The 21,688-nt window shown below is 34.9% G+C and overlaps 1 protein-coding gene across 2 annotated transcripts in view; it reads right to left on the minus strand.

Annotated features, from left to right (window-relative positions):
• The window catches only part of PCDH7 (protocadherin 7), a 423,966-nt gene that overhangs the window by 225,923 nt on the left and 176,355 nt on the right, over positions 1-21,688 (minus strand). The window contains exon 2 of one of the 2 annotated variants that reach the window (XM_012499619.2): positions 1,174-1,390. In XM_012499619.2, coding sequence (XP_012355073.2) covers positions 1,174-1,390 — 217 coding nt within the window. The remainder of the gene's footprint in view (positions 1-1,173; positions 1,391-21,688) is intronic. The other variant, XM_030801355.1, reaches the window with a different exon arrangement.

Raw genomic sequence — 21,688 nt, forward strand, 5'->3', positions numbered from 1 at the left:
ATATAATTTAGCAATACTTTCATTTGGGGTCATTTATGATATATTATATTCTAATGTTGGATTTTAATATTCACAGGTAAACTTACAGAAGAAAATCAGTCTTTCTCCTGCATTAATATGCTCTACTTGCATATACATCAGCACTAAAGAAACGGGTATATAACAAAAAGTTAGAGCGTCTTATTTCACTCAGGGGTTGAGATGGCAAAAGACATAAATCCATTGCAAGTTTTACTAGGGATAAAATGTGTGTGATTCCTCTTCCTTTCTCTCTCTATAACCATATCTTTCTTCATATTTGAAAGAATAATGAAGTTAGGATGAATTTTACCATTCCATTATTTGACACAAACCTATTCCTCAGGCATTTACTTATTACTCAAAATCCAGAAAATAAATCACCAAATTATCTCTGGGAATATAAACAAATGAGGAAAGTTTTGTAAGTGCTATTTGCAATCTAAATGTATAACTTAAAGGAAAATGTATACAAGGCCAATTGTGGTAATTATGAGAATCACCTCAAAACAGTATAAAAATACGGAGTATCATGATTTATTTTCCTTCCTTTCTCTCACATAAAAATAAAAAAAACCCTTATATTTAAATAAGAGGGAAATTCTAATAGCATTTATTATATACAATGGAGAACAAAGTAGTACTGTTCTCTTTTGACTCTATTCAGTGATCACTGGAAAGGAGAGGTTTGAAAATGCTTTTCTAAACATCTAGCACAAGAAAAGGTAGAGCAAGGTATGTTTCTTTCATTTCCTTTCACTAAGACTGGACAGTTGCAATTGAAGAAATAGTTGTATGACAAAAATGAATAGAAGAAAACAATTAGACAAGACCTTTCTTGGTGACTATTGCTTAGGAATTCTGCACTTATTTAGCTTCCTTCATAGTGGGCCCTGTTCTGATTTATTTATAAGTGCGTTTATTTGTTTATTTCTGACAAGATGTTTTAAAATGATGGTGCAATTTGGGTGAATTTTTTTCTACAGAGTTATGTTCCTTTATTTGGCATTTCTGTATTTTAGCAAATATTTATCACTTAAAATAAAATGGTTTTAATGTCAGCTATTTTATTTTGGTTTTAGACTGACCTTCGCGAGTCTACTTATTACGGCTCACTAGCGTGATTATGTGTGTGGATGTTGTGTTTGCCCCTACCATTTTCCATATGCTCTGCCTCACCAACACTGCCATCCGGCGTGGTCCTTTCATAGTTGTCCTCTGGGAGTGGAAGGGCACCCAGTCTTGGCCCTGATGAACTCTTACTGCTTGGTGTTTCTGACTCCTCCAGCCCGCTGTCATAGCAACTCTGCAGTGACCCCTGATGTGGGTCCTGAGGCTGACTCACAACAGAAAACGTCACTCTACGAAATGGCTGCAAAAGAAAAGATTCTGAATGTCACTACAATGTAAAATTGTAAATGATCTTATTTTTAAAAATACATAAATTACATACATTAAGGTCTACTGGCAACTAATTCAACACAAAATGAATAGATATGTTGAAATTGCATTAGTTAACTATGTATTATCTAAGGTAATGTCTAGAGCTTAGATTTTATTATGGAAAAACTGGAAATTCCCTTTCAGAAACAGAGATAAAAAAACAGTAATTTCACTAAAACATACATTTAAATCTGATATGTTAGTTCCACATATTCAACCTTTTTCTATTCTATAGTATTCACTTCAGATATGCTTTCCAGAAATGGACTCTAAAAAAACAAGGTCAGTGATTTGTGAAGGCAGTAAATATTGAACTAATCCACTGTAAGAAGACTCAGTTTTTAAATACTTTGTCCATATGAATACAAAACTATGAAATCAAATGGGTTGGCAGTTGACTTAAACTATTCAAAGTACAGCTGACAAATAGGAATTTAGATGCAGTGCTAGGGAACAGAAATATGTTTATTACATCATTCCTATAAAAATATTGCCTATTGACCTTGAATTGTAAGAGTCATATTGAAATAATAGATAAAAGTATCCCTAAACAGTGAGTAGGAAATAAACTATAAAGTTTAATTGTATGTTCTTAATATTACTGTTTGTGATTTGTTCAATAAAGTAAAATCGTGTACAGCCTTTAATTTGTTTTTTAAAAATTTTATGAAACTTTATCCAATTGAACCCCACAATTTACTGTGTTACTGACAGTGGCTGGACTGAAGATTTACTATGGAAGGTATTTGCAGACTATCTTAGTTAACCACAAAATAAAATAAAATAAAATAAATTAGGCTCATTAAAGGAACAAACCAATGCCATGTATTGACAGTGCTACATAAGAATAATACTTTGGAAAAACATATAAAAATGTTCTGTAATGTCAGTCTGAGATTATTCTTGGCAATAGTTGCATCCATAAAGCTGCTGCATGAATTTGAAAATGTCAGAAGTGTACATATTTTTAAACTTATAACTCAGACTGTTTCTTTTTACTACAAAGTATAAAATTAATGTTGCTAGAAAACAGTGAAAGGTTACAAAACCTTTTTTGCACCTTTATAACTTGAATGTTGTGATACAAATTACTAATCACGACCTGGACCAGTAGAATTTTAGAAATATTAAGGATTATATGCACATGGTAGGTTATTAATGGGAAAGCTAAGAAGAGTTATAACATCTCTCCCTAATTTATAAATTGGCTTTGCTAAAGACAAACACATACGTCCATAAAATTTCCCTTTATTTTGTCATAGATGGAAGACTAGCTGAAAACACTGTGAGTTATTGGTATTTTTATCCCAGTAGCTCACAATTCATGTACTTATTTGAAGTGTACAATCTTTACAAAGTTTCCTTTTTATTCTAATTCAAAGTCAAAATCAGAATAGCTGAATCTTAATACAAAAGGAAAACATTTAGTTCATATTCTCTTCTTTATAATGTTTCACTGAATTGGAGCTGCAGTATTTATAAACAATTACAAATATTTTCAGTATGCATAGTATGTATGTTATGGATTTAAATTTGCTGACAATAAACTTTCCAGAAACATTATTCTTATTTCACTAATGATTCTCATATTTCCTTAAGGTAATATAGTTGTGATATTTCACCCTGTATTTTAAAAAAATAAAGAAATGTAAATACCCTGTATTTAAAAAAATAAAGAAATCAATTTGTACTCTCATTTTTACCTGTGTGTGCGTATTTTCTTTTCTCCCACCCCTCGCCCACACCATCCACCCCACTTCTCACACCTGTGACTGTTTAATGTTTTTGGTCTCTTGGAAATGAGACCACTGACAGTCTCCTAAAACCACATTTTTCTACACACACAAAATAATCAGTAAATACTTCTGGACAATGAAATTTTAATGACGATGTTGAATTTAGCTAAGAATGCCAAGGGTCATGCAGACATATTATCATTTAAAGACATAGCAATGGGTTTAAAAACAAACACATACATAAAAAGAGAAAGGAGGGTCAACTGCTGTTCTTAATTCTAGTTTAATGACTTTCAAATCTTTTAGAATATCTTCATTAACACAAAAAGAAAGCTCAAAATGAATACAGAAATACATAAGATATACCAATAAACTTAGAAAATAAGAAATGATTAGAAATGGTGTTTCATTTTGATATAAAAGTAGAAAAAAAGAGTGACACTTGGGTGAAGTTTGGAATAATTTTGGAAAAATTTTGGAATCTGTGCTTAAATGTTTATTCCACAAAAAGTGGATAGGCTAGCAGAGAAATTGGTGATAGCTATGTTTATAATGAAAAATGTTAACAATAAAATAATGATTTTTCTGTAATGTACTATATAATGACTGCTATGAATCTAAGCATTTTGTTTTCTTGATTTCCTACCCTATTTTGACTGTGCATATTTTAATCTCTATAAATTATTTTAGAAGTAAAAATGGCATAATTTTAAAATATTTATATCTACTTATATATTAGAAAATACTCAGATCCATCAATTCTTCCTTTCTTGTATAAAATGCTTTTTGCATTTAAAATAATATCTGAATTTATAAAAACATAACTCACAATAAATATTAAAAATAAAATGTATCATACAATGGATTATAATATATCACACCTATCATTTTTATTCACATTTTAAAATATTTTAATTAGAATGCTATAGTATGGTATCAGCATTATATCACTAGCTCTTCAAATTCATTTTGATAATTTTGAATAATAAATTTTCTGTGGCCAACTATTTAAGTTGGCAATGTGAACCAAATTAATATAGAAGTGAAAATTCTGAAAGAGCTCCCATTGATGCAAGAGTTAAGATTTAATTTAAATAGTATATCTGACATACAGAGTTAGATGAAATGAGAAACAGCAAGAGAGAGAGGCAGACAATTGAGTCTTAAAAAGATAGTTCAGTTTTACAGCAAAGGTTATGACACCATATTCATATTATTTATATATTCCAGAAAGATTGACTAAAGTAGAAATGTAAAGCAAAGTGTCAACTCCTGACAGAGAGAATGAATTTGCATTATATATGTAACTGTCACTTTGTTAATTACTGATACTCTGAAGTAGAATAGCTTACGTGATAATTCTTCAACCTAGATGTGCCTTAGTATCACCCAGAGAACTTGTGAAAAAAACAAATGCCAATATCTGGTCCCAACTTAAACCCAATGAATCCGCATTCAGGGCGGGACTCCGAGATAGGGAGTTTTTAAAAATGCCCAGCTGATGAAGAGGCACAGAAAGGAATGAGAAACTTTACTGTCAGGAAGAACATAGGTAGAGGTTCAAGAAAGCAATGTGCTCCAGGCAGTTAGCTGGTTCTTTAAGGGTATAAAATAGTTTCCAGGGAGAGTCAGTAGACTCCTGGTTCCATCTTGAGACTTAAAAGTATGGTCATAAAGACATTTAGTAAATTGCAGTGTCTGAACTTTGCATTTTTCTGTCTGGGGTGATAAACGATTTTGTGTCGTGTAGATGTAAATTGGTCTATCTAATAGAAGAGAAAGCAAAAGAAAGCAAAAGAGCTTCAGGAAGAGTGACAGTCTGCCAGCTCTTTGAAATTATGAAGACAAGCTACAGACTTGAATAAGTACTGCAAGACGGAGATCTTAAAGAAAATTATTCCAAAACCTGTGGAAGAGATGTGTGAAAGAATTAAAACAAGAGGGGAAAAATCAAAGAATTTCTTCAGGTAAGTGAATTATCTAAATAAAAGGCCAATAATGAAGACATTTTCTGACAGTTCCTTATGAAAGAGAAGGAAGAAGAAATGTTGAAGGCAGAAGATTATGCTAGGAGATAAAGTATAATGAAATATTTACCTAGCGAGAGGTAAGGCTGAGAGAAGGTAGTGGCAGTGAAAATGGACAGCAAGGCCATTATAAAGAAAGCCCATGTAGCTGATTGGATTGAGTCATTAGTTCACTAGACCTCCATTTATTTTTATGCCCATTAAGTTCCAGGGTTTCGAGGGTGCTCCAACAATGATTCTATACATTTAAGAAATTCAAAACCTTATCTGTATATAAAAGCACAAAAATATAATGTGATCAAGTTTCCAGCAAAATGGAGGCATAAACAACACGCTGTAACACTCAGGAATTTAGGGCAGGCACTGCAAAGGCAGTGGTTTGTTGGTTGAGATCTCTAAAAGAAATTGGATAGATAATACATATTTGGGAGTTGATTATGGATTCCATACTCCATATTGCTAGAAGCAAGCAATTTTTAAAAAAGGGTGAGGGCCAGGCTCAGTGGTTCACACCTGTAATCCCAGCTCTTTTGGGATGCTGAGGTGGGCAGATCATGAGGTCAAGAGATTGAGACCATCCTGGCCAATCTCTTTTGTAGTTTTGGTGAAACCCCGTCTCTACCAAAACTACAAAAATTAGCTGGACGTGGTGGTATGTGCCTATAATCCCAGCTACTCAGGAGGCTGCGGCAGGAGAATCGCTTGAACCCGGGAGGCAGAGGTTGCAATGAGCCGAGATCGTGCCACCACACTCTAGCCTGGTGACAGAGCGAGACCCCATCTCAAAAACAACAACAACAGAGGTGAGAATGAAAAGCAGGTCACTTTCAAAACTCAGAAGTCAAGGAAGCATAACATTTCCAGAAAGGCAATCCTGTGTGATCAAAAGCATCAGAGACATCAAAAAGGATGCTGACTACCACATGCTGATTGGATTTATCCTTTAGAAGGCCACTGTGGCTGCAGTATATCTAAACTCTGGGGAACAATTGTAGGTTGGACCAAAAGAAGTAGAAGATTGGCTTGTCAATAAGTGGAGAAATAGAGAAAGTGGGAATGTACTACTACTCTTAAAAATATGAAAAAAGAGAGAAATAGGGTAGACGTTAAAACAAAGATTTCTGTAAAGTGTTTCATTTATTGATCTACGTTTGTGTCTTTCTTCATTGGCATTGAAGAAGGTTTGCTTTAAAATAAATATTTGGAGATGTAAGCAAAAAGGGGTGCTCAACAAGAGAAGGTGGGAGCAGAATGAAAGAGAGCAAAGAAGACAAGCTAGCTAGAATTAAGAGAGAAATAAAATCAAAATAATTATAAAAACAGTAAAATATTTTGAGGAATTTTATTAATGGGGTATGTGTGTGATTGTGTGTTTAATGGGAAAGAAACAGTACACAAAAAATAACAGAACAAGAAAAGAATTCTATTCCAAGAAACTTTACGTGACCTCGAGGACAAGTTAGCTGATTTTTGGTTGTTCTGCCTTAGGCTCAGGGTATGTACAATGGAGACAATAGTAACTGCCCCTTGCTAACTTAAATTCTCTCAGAATTAATGAGATAGTTTATAAAAAGAGCCTTAAGCTCCCTCAAAAACATATACTATAAAAGGTAGTATACCTCAGGCCACAGCTATATAACTAGATTTATCTCCCATTGTTTTGATGCTTTTTAAGAAAATATAGAGCTGGCCAAGTAAAGCTTCTAGATAGAATTTCTAAAATCCACACAAAATTTCAAACCTAATTATCCTATTAAAGTGCTAAAATTTTATTTTTCTAAATGCAATTTATTTGTAATGCAAATATGTACATACAATAATACTGAACATTTTCAAAACCTTTTTGAATCTAATCATTCATTAAGCATGAATATTTCTCTGTTCACTTATTTTGGAATGGTATTTATCAACTATGTTTGTTTCCATTATGACGTACTACAGACTTTCACTTAAGGACATACCCTCCTATAGGTGCTACTCAGACATTTTAGAGTTTGTTACAAATATATTCAAAGTTAAACCCAGATAATGTACAATTCCTGGAGCATTGTACATACCATCATTCTCCCTCTAAGCCTCCAGCTGATGGAAATGCATTAGAGCTGACACTTTTTTTTAAACTACCATATACTTATAATGAACATTGTTCTCTCCTTATTTAATTTTATTCACTTTATTTTCTGGAAATCTAGAGGCCACACGAGTAGGCAAAAGTGTTAAGGGAGAGGTCCTCTATCTGCCATGCTCGCTCTTCTGCTGTTGGGAGGCCTGAACATGGTGGCCTTTTCATATCCTCCCCTCTGCCCTAAAATGTGGGTGAGACCGGAGGAAGGGGTGTGCGATTACAGTGATCATTTCTGAATGAAATTAATCTCAGAGACTTAAAAGGACAAACATAGCAAATTAGGATTTATTAAATTGACTGCTGTGGGGTGTACTATGTGACATACCCAGTAAATGCATTTGTATTGGATAGTTTTGTTTTTTGAAAAATATAAACAGATGCTAAAATGGGCATATTGGTGAAACTGGGATCAAGAGAAAGACTGCCTGCTTAGATAAAGAGAAGAATTAGAATCCATCTGGATTACAGAAAGAAGGCTTCTGTTCTAATGACATTATTGCAAAGGATAAGGCACTCATGAAGGAAAATGAGGTGAGCATTTGATTCATTATTCCCTTTTGTAAAATTGCATCTCTATGATTGATAACATAAAGCATCTAACAGTCACCCTAAATGTAGGCAGTTGACAGATTTAGAGATGGCATGAAAAGCTCTCAAAAACTGTACATTTTTTTCAAAAAATAAACTAGCAGCCAAATTCTATCCCGCTCTCCACACAGAAAGTTCAAGGAAAGTTAAGTCCACACATTTCAAATTCACTAGAAGACTGAAACAATTTTCAAAAAAGTCCATATTTTTTAATCTCTAGAAAGCAGAAGTCAAAATTGTACTATAATAACTTGTTTATTTTGTTTTGTGACTTCATTTTTATTTTTTTTTAATTTTAGAGAACCATATAACCACCCTCCCTTTTTGAAAGTACTGATGTAGTAACATTTACTACTTATAATCTGCACATTTGAGGAAGTTAATTTTGAAATTCACATTATTATTAATGTTATTAATATTATATTATTAATGTATTCTGCTTTCAGAATACAATGATTGCAAAATATGTGTAACATTCACAGGTGTTACCTATTTGGAAAAATATTTGTCCAAAAGTTCATGCATAGTTTCCAAGAAGAGCAATAGAGACCAGAAGAATATTAACAAATATATATATAATAATGATATTAAAAACTTTATTTTTATCATCCTTGTTAGATTAATTAGAAAGTAACCATCACACCCTGAAAGCAAATATTATGTCCCACAAGCAGACATATTAAAAATATGTGCCTTTCATCTACTAAGCAAAATTTTCTAAGTTACAACCTGTACACAATAGTTACAGTAAAACAGAAAATATAGCACAAGGCTAAGAGTGCAGATGCTTTCCCCTTGGAGTCCATTTTTTATAACCTAGTGACACTACCTTTATGGGGATTTTATTGGCAAAAGGATAGGACCCTAAGGATGCCATCTATTGGAAAGAACCTCAGGTTAAATCTCTTTCCTTATTGAATACTGCTCTTTGTCTTACAGACAACTTTATTGGGAACTTTAAATCTGCACCTTCCTTTTTAGCTTCAGTAGTTTCTCCATAAATCGTCTCCTTATCTGGAACTCACATACAGCTGTCTCAGTCACATCAATTATTTCTGAATGGGCTGAAAAGGCTTTTTTATTTTTTCCAGTTCACTTAGTTATGTCCATCAAACAGACTTCTAATGACTCTCTTTGTCAGTCATAAAGCACTGAAACAGTCATGGAGCAGAACACTGCAGTATTACAAGGAGTGCTGCATTTCATTTTTAAAGAGGGGCTAAGGCTGTGAGATCTTTCCTTGCAAATGAGCAGGCACTGATTAATCTGCAAATAGTCTCAACCAGTGTCAGTGGCTATTGAACAAACATATTTAGGATTCCATTGTGCATTAGTTGGACTATATCTGGCAGAACTCTGAAACAAACTTTAATCAGGCCTTTAAGCTTTTTAGGGGTGTTTTCTTTTGCTAACATTTCAAGATGCCTCCATACTTCAAACTGCCTTTCTTTCTTTCAAGTCAATAGCAGATGAAAGGATAGTAACAAGAAACATGTTGAGACATTTGGATTAGTTAATTAGAGCTCTCATTTGGGGCAGAAGTTAAATAACTATATTTCCTTTGACTTGCATGCAATTACATATTTGACATTATTGTTTATATTTGTACTTTAGAAATTATGAGTGTAGGCGCTTATTATAATTCTTAGTCCAGTAGATTACAAACTATTTAATTATTGCAACAAAACAATGATGTTAATATTTAAAAAAAAAAAGCAGCTACTCTGTGCCAGGAAAATGCTATTCATTTCATTTATGTTGTCACTTTTCATGCCATCCCTATGTGGATCAGATTAATATTCTGATTTTACAAATGAGAAGAAAATAATGAATTTCAATATTCAGACTAATGCAAGAACTACTCTAGCCTAAAAATGCAAGTCGGCTTCTTGGGTTTTTTCTGCCGCTGATGAAAAATGTCAGGAAACAGAATAGCCAAAGACTAAAACTCTTAGTTAATGTAGGCAATTGTTTTTCTAAAAACTTCTTAAAAAGATACTATATTCTAAAACACAAATTGTGGGTCCTCTATATTGTTGACACAATCATTCAATTTAGGTTTTGCTCTTTATTGCTGGGTTATTTTAAACCTAGTCAAGGGTCTGGCAAACTTTTTCTGTAATATGCCAGAAAGCAAACATTTTAGGCTTTGTGGGCCATAGGTCTCTGCCACAGCTACTCGACTCTGCCAATGGAGTGTAAAAACAGCCATAGAACATCTGTAAATAAATGGACATGGCTATGTTCCAGTAGTTCTTTTTTTTTGCGGGGCGGTGGGGATTTTTTTTTAATATACCTTAAGTTCTGGGATACATGTGTAGAATGTGCAGGTTTGTTACATAGGTACACAGATGCCCTGGTGGTTCGCTGCACCCATCAACCCATCATCTACATTAGGTATTTCTCCTAATGCTATCCCTCCCCTTGTCCTCCCCAACTTCCAAAAGGCCCTGGTAGGTGACGTTCCTCTCCCTGTGCCCATGTGTTTTCATTGTTCAATTCCCACTTATGAGTGAGAATATGCGGTGTTTGGCTTTCTGTTCCTGTGTTAGTTTGTTGACAACGATGGTTGCCAACTTCATCCATGTCCATGGAAACGACATGAACTCATTCTTTTTTATGGCTGCATAGTATTCCATGGTGTATATGTACCAATATTCTTTATCCAGTCTAATATTGATGGGCATTTGGGTTGGTTCCAAGTCTTCGCTGTTGTGAATAGTGTTACAATAAGCATACGTCTGCATGTGTCTTTATAGTAGCATGATTTATAATCCTTTGGGTATATACCCAGTGATGAGACTGCTGGGTCAAATGGTATTTCTAGTTCTAGATCCTTGAGGAATCACCACACTGTCTTCCGGAATGGCTGAACTAATTTATGCTCCCAACAACACTGTAAAAGCGTTCCCATTTCTCCAAATCCTCTCCAGCATCTGTTGTTTCCTGACTTTTTAACGATCACCATTCTAAATGGTATGAGAGGGTATCTCATTGTGGTTTTGATTTGAATTTCTCTGATGACCAGTGATGATGGGCTTTTTTTCATATGTTTGTTGGATGCATAAAAATGTCTTCTTTTGGATGTCCATATCCTTTGCCCACTTTTTGATGGGGTTGCATTTTCTTGTAAATTTGTTAAGTTTCTTGTGGATTCTGGATATTAGCCTTTTGTCAGATGGATAGAATGCAAAAATTTTCTCCCACTCTATGGTTTGCCTGTTCACTCTGATAGATTCTTCTGCTGTGCAGAAGCCCTTTAATTAGATTCCATTTGTCAATTTTGGAATTTTGGCTTTTGTTGCAATTGTTTTTGGTGTTTTAGTGATGAAGTCTTTGCCCATGCCTATGTCCTGAATGGTATTGCCTAGGTTTTCTTCTAGGGTTTTTATGGTTTTAGGACTTTCATATAAATCTTTAATCCATCTTGAGTTAATTTTTGTATAAGGTGTAAGGGAGGGGTCCAGTTTCAGTTTTCTGCATATGGCTAGCCAGTTTTCCCAACACCGTTTATTAAACAGGGAATCCTTTCCCCATTGCTTGTTTTTGTCAGGCTTGCCAAAGATCAGATGGTTGTAGATATGTGGTGTTATTCTGAGGCCTCCATTCTGTTCCATTGGTCTACATATTTGTTTTGGTAACAGTACCATGAAGTTTTGGTTACTGTACCCTTGTAGTATAGTTTGAAGTCAAGTAGCATGATGTCTCCATCTTTGTTCTTTTGGCTTAGGATTTTCTTGGCTATATGGGCTCTTTTTTGGTTCCGTATGAAATTTAAAGTATTTTTTTCTAATTCTGTGAAGAAAGTCAATGGTAGCTTGATGGGAATAGCATTGAATCTATAAATTAGTTTGGTCAGTATGGCCATGTTCATGATATTGATTCATCCTACCCATGAACATGGAATGTTTTCCATTTTTTTGTGTCCTCTCTTATTTCCTTGCGCAGTGGTTTGTAGTTCTCCTTGAAGAGGTCCTTCACATCCTTTGTAAGTTGTATTCCTAAGTATTTTATTCTCTTTGTAGCAATTGCGAATGGGAGTTTGCTCATGATTTGGCTGTTTGTCTATTACTGGTATATAGGAATGCTTGTGATTTTTGCACATTGATTTTGTATCCTGAGACTTTGCTGAAATTGCTTATCAGCTTAAAGAGTTTTTGGGCTGAGAAGATGGGTTTTCTAAATATACAATCATGTCATCTGCAAACAGAGATAATTTGACTTCCTCTCTTTCTATTTGAATACCATTTATTTCTTTCTCTTGCCTGATTGCCCTGGCCAGAACTTCAGATGCTATGTTGAATAGGAATGGTGAGAGAGGGCATCCTTGTCTTGTGCCGTTTTTCAAAGGGAATGCTTCCAGCTTTTGCCCATTCAGTATGATATTGGCTGTAGGTTTGTCATAAATAGTTCTTATTATTTTGAGATACGTTCCATCAATACCTAGTTTATTGAGTGTTTTTAGCATGAAGGGGTGTTGAATTTTATCTAAGGTCTTTTTTGCATCTATTGAGATAATCATGTCGTTTTTGTCATTGGTTCTGTTTATCTGATGGACTATGTTTATTGATTTGCATATGATGAACCAGCCTTGCATCCCAGGGATGAAGCCAACTTGAACGTGGCAAATAAGCTTTTTGATGTGCTACTGGATTTGCTTTGCTAGTATTTTATCGAGGATTTTCACACGGATGTTCATCAGGGATATTGGCCTGAAATTTTCTTTTTTCTGTGTCTCTGCCAGCTTTTGGTATCAGGATGATGCTGGCCTCATAAAATGAGTTATGGAGGAGGCCCTCTTTTTCTATTGTTTGGAATAGTTTCAGAAGAAACGGTACCAGCTCCTCTTTGTACCTCTGGTAGAATTTGGCTGTGAATCCTTCTAGTCCTGGGCTTTTTTTGGTTGGTAGGCTATTAATTACTGCCTCAATTTCAGAACTTGTTATTGGTCTCTATTCAGGGATTCAGCTTCTTCCTGGTTTAGTCTTGGGAGGGTGTATGTGTCCAGAAATTTACCTGTTTCTTCTAGATTTTCTAGTTGATTTAATCTTTGTTGTGTGACATTCTGAGAGACAAAAATACTGTTAACTCCTCATTCCCACATTTTTCCACCTTATGGCCAATTATACTAAAGGATGCTATCCTAATTTCTTATCTCTGTACATTTTCTAATTAATCTATATCACCTTAGCATTGGGCATTTGTGCTTTCACTTTTTTCTTCATTGCAATTTTTAATCAAGGTACTCTATAGGGGACTCTTTAATTAGGAAGCCCATTTCTTTTTTCTCTTTTCTTCTTCTTTATTTTACTATACTTTAAGTTCTAGGGTACATGTGCACAATGTGCAGGTTTGTTACATAGGTATACATGTGCCATGCTGGTTTGCTGCACCCATCAACTCATCATTTACATTAGGTATTTCTCCTAATGCTATCCCTCCCCTAGGCCCTCACCCCCCCGACCAGCCCTGGTGTGTGGTGTTCCCTGCCCTGTGTCCATGTGTTCTAATTGTTTAACTCCTACCTACAAGTGAGAACATGTGGTGTTTGGTTTTCTGTCCTTGTAATAGTTTGCTTAGAATGATGGCTTCCAGCTTCATCCATGTCCCTGCAAAGGACATGAAGTCATTCTTTTTATGGCTGCATAGTATTCCATGGTGTGTATGTGCCACATTTTCTTAATCTAGTCTATCATTGATGGACAGTTGGGTTGGTTTTCAGGTCTTTGCTATCGTGAATAGTGCTGCAATAAACATACGTGTGCATGCATCTTTATAGTAGCATGATTTATAATGCTTTGGGTATATGCCCAGTAATGGGATTGCTAGGTCAAATGGTAATTCTAGTTCTAGATCCTTGAGGAATTGCCACACTGTCTTCCACAGTGGTTGAACTAATTTACACCCCCACCAACAGTGTAAAAGCGTTCCTATTTCTCTACATCCTCTCCAGCATCTGTTGTTTCCTGACTTTTTAATGATCACCATTCTAACTGGCATTAGATGGTATCTCATTGTGGTTTTAATTTGCATTTCTCTGATGACCAGTGATGATAAGCATTTTTGCATATGACTTTGGCTGAGTAAATGTCTTCTTTTGAGAAGTGTCTGTCCATATTCTTTGCCCACTTTTTGATGGGGTTGTTTTTTCTTGTAAATTTGTTTAAGTTCTTTGTAGATTCTGGATATTAGCCCTTTGTCAGATGGGTAGATTGCAAAAATTTTCTCCCATTCTGTAGGTTGCCTGTTCACTCTGATGACAGTTTCTCTTGCTGTGCAGAAGCTCTTTAGTTAATCAGGTCCCATTTGTCTATTTTGGCATTTGTTGCCAAGGAAGCCCATTTCTTTAACTCTCTTACTGGAGTTCTCCATAGCCCAGTGTTCTTCATCTTCATACACAGTTGCCGAGAAGTCCATAGACAGGTTAATCAGCTTGAATCTCAGTTTAATAATATTTTTCCTTGCATCTGGATCCTCAACAATGCACATTTTAAAAATTATTGCTGGGACCATAATCTGCTTTATTTTATTTTATTTTTGAGACTGAGTCTCACTCTGTCACCCAGGCTAGAGTGCAGCGGCATGATCTCGGGTCACTGCAACCTCTGCCTCCTAGGTTCAAACTATTCTCCTGCCTCAGCCTCCCAAGTGGCTGGGATTACTGGCACCCACCACCACGCCCAGCTAATTTTTGTATTTTTAGTAGGTACAGGGTTTCACCATGTTGGCCAACCTGGTCTCAAACTCCTGACCTCAGGTGATCCTCCTGCCTCAGCCTCCCTAACTGCTGGGATTTACAGATGTGAGCCACAGTGCCCGGTCCATAATCTACTTATTTTTAATTCCTTGAAACACAATATTCAAGATGGTATATAACAGCACTTTTCTAATATATCAAATTACTGGAAAGTGTAGCTGCTATTGAACCAAATATATCTCATTGTTTCAACATTTATAGTTCTTCAGTTGTATTAAAATGTTTGCACATTATTGTGGACTTTTCAACTATACTGTATAGCCTTTATAGACAGCATTTATCCATTATAGCTGTGTTTCAATGACAGTATCTTAAAAATTGTTTTTACACAATTGCTAAGTATTAACATTTTTAATACGTCTTGTTCTTTTTGGAAATAACTGAATTAGGGGTTTGGGGGACTTGGATTCAAGTAGTGGTTTTGATATTGTGTGAAATATGGAACAATACCTAATCTTTCAGCATTAATACCTTCAACTTTAAAATGAGGGAATTTTAATAGGTGATATTTAATATTCTTTTCAGTTGTTTAATTCTCTTAAACCATATGACTTTGAAACTGTAAGAGTATATGGGTTGGATCAGTGACTAAATGATTGAAATTAATGATTTCGGAATAGACTTTGTTCACTTACTGAGAAATTCCTTAGTATACTGCCTGGCTTTGAAAATGTTAATGCATCTTGGAATATCACAAAATATGCATAATAATCAAACATCTTAGTTAATTAACTTAACGGAAAGCTACAAAAATGGCAAGGTTTCCTTAAGCTTAACATCTTTGTGGAAAAGCAAAGACATTCCCAAAGATCCGTTCCTTGGAATATGTTTGTCTAAATCTTCCCTACCTCTGAAACCATCTCTTCTGTGATTTCTTCTTAGCCTCAGCCTCATAAAAATATTGAATTCCTACTGTGCGTAAAAGGCTGCGAGATCTCATTTATCTAAAATGTATAATTCTTATAGCAGAGGATAGCAAGGCTGGTGTAAAATAGAACAGAGAAAGCATACTGGACTACAGTTGGATTTCACCTTCCAATTTATTTGAGTCAAGCCCTTGTAAGTCTCTATGATTACACCCACAGAAAGACGGGAAGGCAGAGGCAGTCCTAGTCAGGAAAAGAGATATTGACAAGCAACTAATGCGAAAAATACTATCTTCACAATGACATGCAATCCAACAAAGACTTATTAAGCACTTGCTTTGTGCCTACCACTGTGCCGAAAAATCTACATGCTGCAAATTCAGGCATTAAACCCAGTTGAGCAAAGTGTGGATTAATCGTACAAAAGCATTCACAGAATACAAGCAAAGGTTTCTTTTATTTTTATGGTTTTTATTTTTTTCATTTTCTCATTGTGATAATCATCAAAAGCTCAGTTCACATGCTGCTCTGTTGCTTTGCATGACTACCCTATAGACCCATGGAGTTCCAGACGCAGCTGAATGAGGTCGATAAACCTACATGGTTAATTACACAGTTGGAGTTAGTCTGCGGCAGTTCAAGGGAGCAATGCTGAAGAGCCAAGTGGAACTCCAGTAGTATGTAAAACACTAAAAACGAACAAATAAACAAGGACAAAAAACCAACTTTAAAAAGCTACCTCCTAAAATACACAGAAGCACAGATAGGGGCCTGCATCATGAGCATTGGAATCAATTCTCCCATAATGGAATGAATGAAAATGAAACATGCATGTTAAGATCCACTCAAACAGATGCTCCATTTTCTTCTTCTCTTTTTCCTTTTTCTATCTTAGACATTTCATATAAACTGCACCTGGTGAAATCTGTTTAGGAAACTACATACATTTAAAATCCTTGGGTTTTCATATTCTGTGGAATGAAGGTTTGTGTCCTTAAATAGCTTTTCCTGGTCTAGATGAATTAAAATGTCTCACAGGAATCAAGACAGACAAATAGAGCCAGTTTCTGAGGTGTTAGTTAAGCATTAAATTATTAAGCTGAACTGAAACCTAACTTTGGCACCCAAACCTTTTGCTACACAGGTGAACTTATTTCCTCTGCCACTCCCATCACTCACTTGTGTTAACTTCCTTATCTGCACTTTGTTAGAAAGAAAAGCTACCAGTGACCATAAGGAAAAATATATTCAACGCTGAGCATATGTTAATTTTTATTCCTTAGTACAAGTCAGATGACTGCAGGAAAATAATTGTAGGTGGGTATGCTAAGTAGAAAAATAGACTCCCTACAAGGTCCAAGTTCTAATGAATGGAAGCAGAGACATGTTTCACATGCAAAGGGGAATTAAGGTTGTAGATGAAATTCAGTTTGTTAATCAACTGACCTTAAAATGGGTAAATTGTCTATTGAATCATCTGGGTGGGCCCATTATAATCACAAAGTTTCTTAACAGGAAATGGGGGAGGCAGAAAAGAAGGCCAGAGGATGTACTGTGAGGATTCTATTCACCTTGGGTAGTTTTGAAGAGGGAGGGAGCAGGCTGCATGCCAAGAATTGTGAAAGGCAAGAGAGCTTCCATAACAAACATTGGTTTGCCAGCCCCTTGATTTTAGTTTAGTGAGGCCGATTTTGCATTTCTGACATCAAGAAATATAAGGTAACAAATGTGCATTGTTTTAAGCCATATGCTCCTGCTAGTTCCTTACAAAGCAATAGAAAACTTATATAGTAGGTTGTAGAGCCTGGTTATGGTGGGGAGTAGATGGAAGTGACAGAGTTGGGCTTGGGTTTCATACTTACGAAAGAGGTTATAGTCATCATTCAAATTTAAATGGGTGTTCCCTGTTGGGTTCACCTGTAGGGCACTGCAAATCACATGTCATTCTAACAATTACACTTATTTTATAAAACACTCAATATATTGTGTTGTATATTTTGTGTTTAAAAATGTTAGCTTAGTAAGTGTAAAATCATCAAAATAGTCTTTATAGTCTTACTTTTACACGTAGTATCCTTTTAATACAATAAAAACACCAAAAACAAAAACAAAAAATGAAGTAGGCTAGGTCTCTGGAATCTCCTTATAAGGCATAAACACCGGAAATTTACATTTTGGTTCTCTCTTTTCAGATAACTAACACTGTATTTAGGGAAATTCATGGTGCTTCAAGTCAGGAATCCAGAACTTCTTCTGTGACATCAACTATAAATTGAGCAATCTTTGGCCAGTCACTTAATTTCTGAGCCATGATTCATCTTTTGAAAATATAAAGGATAATCTTTCAATTTTAAAGATGCAATGAAGATCTGATGAGATCTTTATAAGTGAAACAGATTTACACTGTAGAGTGCTCTATAAATGATTGAATTAAGCCCAGAATTGTGTCCACAGGATGAAGATTTTAGGGAACTGTTACATACACTAAGACAAAAAAAAAATCCAGGAACTTGAAAGAAATGAGTTTTTTTCCACACTTGTAAGAATAAAAAATAACTGATAATAAACGTCTTTATTTTCAGGATTGGCCTAATTTTCACTGGAGAGAGTTATTGAATCTTGATTGGAGCCTAATTGGAGTTACCATCTTTTGTAGCTATTGTGTTTTGCTTGCTTCCTTCTTTCTTGTTTCTGCTTTATACTTGAGTTAAAAAAAATTAAGAGGATGAGTTATTTATATAAAAAGCTTTTCAGAAGAAATGAGAAAAATACTAAATAATATTAAGTTATGATATTTTCATGATTCTTCAGGAAAATGCGAATATTCACAACCTGGCCATAAACCGGGGTCACAGAAGTCATTCTTATTCAGAAGGGCAAAGTTGTCAGATACACTGTTGGCCATCCGGAGTTTAATTTTAAAGCACAATTTGATAATATAACCTAAATTTTCCAGTGTTCTCCATGTATTATCCAATAGTAAATGCCACAAGAGCAACTTATTTCATTTATCCTTTTCTTGAGAAAAATGGTTTGAATTCTTAAGCTTGTAGAAAAGGGATATTTTTAAACAGAAGGGCAAAACAAATCTGTGAGGCAATAGTAGAACAATCATATTTTATTACTACTACTACTTGGCTTTCTAAGCCTGTTTACATTTCATATTTGAAGACTTGGTGAGCCATATCTAAAATAAAATGGTTTTATTCCTTATTTTTTTAAACTTTTTTCCTTATGACTTTTTCATGTCTCTTTTTTTTCCACAAAAGTTTATAGATATGGTCATTTTCTACACATTACTTCACTAATATCTTAATTTTCACTTCAGAAGCACTAAAATGATAACACTTTGGCACCCATAATCTGTTAAATTTATTATAGCCTATTAAAATGTTTGATTCACCAGTGTTTCTGCCCCTTGGATCTCATTATATGCATCCCACGTATTAAGAAATAGCATTAATAATAAAGCATGTAATTAAGCTAACTCTTTCATTCTGGGGGAAGGAACAAGACAATGTCGGCATTTTTAAAAACGTGTAACTTCAGTTTTTTTTTAAATGACAACTGCTTACATTGGCAGATCATGAATTAACTAGGGATGACATTTATTACCTGCACTCAGTTTGACAGAGAACCCTGAAGTAAAAAAAAACACAGAGATACAGGGCCACAGACTTACATACTGCAACAACTGACCAATAGAAAGATCATCCTTTCCAGTGGATAATGATTAACTGGTAAGAGACATTTCCCAGAACATAACAAAAGAAGAAAGGCAAAGCCTTCTTAGTAATTGAGTTGATAAAGTGTTTGTACTCAAAATGCATAGTGACATTCCCTAATACTCATCGTTTGTCACAACAGTACTATGGGTAATTACTCATGTTATTCTGCATTTTATAGAGAAGAAAACCAATGCCCGTGGAGGAAACTTGCCCACAGTCACATAGTTGCTAACTGATCCACAGGTCAGTTCTTATTCATCAGGCAATGTCATGGCCTTGCCTGAACCTTAAGAAGTTGATAAACAGGCACTGAGACTTCTGAATATATTGATAAGAGCACTGATAATAACTAAACCACATTCCAGCACAGCCCAGCTTATTTAAAAGTAAAGGTCGATAGAACTCGAACTATACAAGAAAATCAGTCCTCAGGAGAATGAAGTCAATTATTCTAGCCAATTCTGATAAGAGTTTTTCATGAGTTCCTCAGGCTGAAAAATTAGACATCCAATTTGAACTCCACCAGACATTATCTGCAGTTGGTTACATTTAAGCCAATTGTAAGGGAAAAGGTATGTAGTTCACCTTCCATCACGTGGGTTGGAGTCATTTTCTTACAGCCCAATAAATTCCCTGCCTTGTTTTACACAAGTCAGCTGTTCACTCTGGCTGCACATTTGAATTACTTGGGAAACTTAAAAAAATATTGATGTCTGAACCACATCCTAACATTATTTTTGGATACGGCTCAGTATCTATGTCAGCAAGGTTGAAAAATCTACTCTGGCCCTAAAATAAAATGGAAAATCATCCTAATTTTAATCTGCCTTGGTTGCTAGGGACGTCAGCACTCCATCACCATATGATTTATAAACTAAGTAGGATTGGTGTATATTCTTATTCCTCTCTCTATGTAGTTTTTCTGTTTTACTTTACTATTTCTATGTTAATAGTCTTAATATAAATGTGACTTATTGTAAAATACCTCAGATCTTTTTGGAAGCTGGTAGCCTCTATTTTGAAAATGATTATAGAAAAACTTAAATGAGCATTTCTTCTCACTCACTTTATTTACTCTGTGAAAATGGCTGGGTGCTGTTTTTTAAAGCTATTGTACATTCTAGTAACAGTAATTTGTAATTGGAATCAACCATATTGGGGAGTTTGTTCAGAAACGGGATGAGTAATAGAGTTTTATTTATTAGATACTATATAAACAATGAAGATGACATCAAAAACCAGAAAATTCATCTTCATAAAGTTTAGAGTTATCTAACACTTGTCATAAGACATGAAAGACATATGTTGCCCCTCAATTAGCAATTAGTCTTGTAAGACTGGTGCTAGCCCTATTTTTCATCATCATATAGCAAATGTAGAGTGCCATTCCTGACTTTATTTTCATGTGATCAAATGCTAGTTCCTTCTTTAAGCCCAGGAACTCCCCATATATAATGCCTTCACTAGACAGCACTATGAAGCATTTCTAAATCTATGTCTTTACCATCTCTTCTGCCTTTTAGCATTTTTTATGTCTATATTTTACTTTCTCTGTATCCCAAATATCTCAAGCCATTCTACTGACATACTGCTTCAGAACCATCTAGGACAAATTACCCTTTCTCTGTCCTGGGACTTCCATGCAATGATTTGTAAATATCCATGGTGATGATAACAAGAGTATTGATGTATTACCTTTTAGATGATGTGTTGCTCCTGTGTCTTAGCCCAGTTAAAATCCCTGTTGCTTTAAGAACATCTTTCATAAGTAGGATACATTTCAAGAATATAAATTTTATCTCAAAGTTGAGAGATATTTGAGGAAAAAGACTGAGGGAGGAGATGGAACTCCTTAAATCACAAGCACTCCACCTATTCTTCCTTCAACTGGAAATAGCACCAGACTTGGAGCTGATAATTGAACTTTCCCATTTCAACAGCAATTTAAAAAAATGTATTGGTTCTATTCTTTGCTCACACCATACGTTTTTGTGTTCTAGCTTTACCATTCATTTGCTCTATGATATAAGACAACTCCTCTAAACCTCAGTTTCCTAATCTCTAATATGGGGGGGAAATGGGAGTGCTTACATCACATATAGCAAAAAGATTTGTTAGACAACCCAGTAAATCCCAATCTTTGTGTGTCTGGTGATCACTTGGGAAATTGTTCGATACTCAGAAGTCCTTTAGATACGGTTTTAGGAAAACAAACAGATGATCATGATGCACACCAGGTTTTGAGAATCACCGATACAAACTATGTAAAATATACACCATATTATTTGTTTTATTATTATTATTGTTATTATCAACATCATCATTTTTATGACTACTATTGAGATGTTGCTTATAGCAGGTGATAAAGTGGGAGTCAGGTCCACCCCTTATCAGGAAGTT

This window comes from Nomascus leucogenys, chromosome 20 (genome assembly GCF_006542625.1).
Source record: "Nomascus leucogenys isolate Asia chromosome 20, Asia_NLE_v1, whole genome shotgun sequence".
In the NCBI taxonomy this organism is placed as follows: domain Eukaryota; kingdom Metazoa; phylum Chordata; class Mammalia; order Primates; family Hylobatidae; genus Nomascus; species Nomascus leucogenys.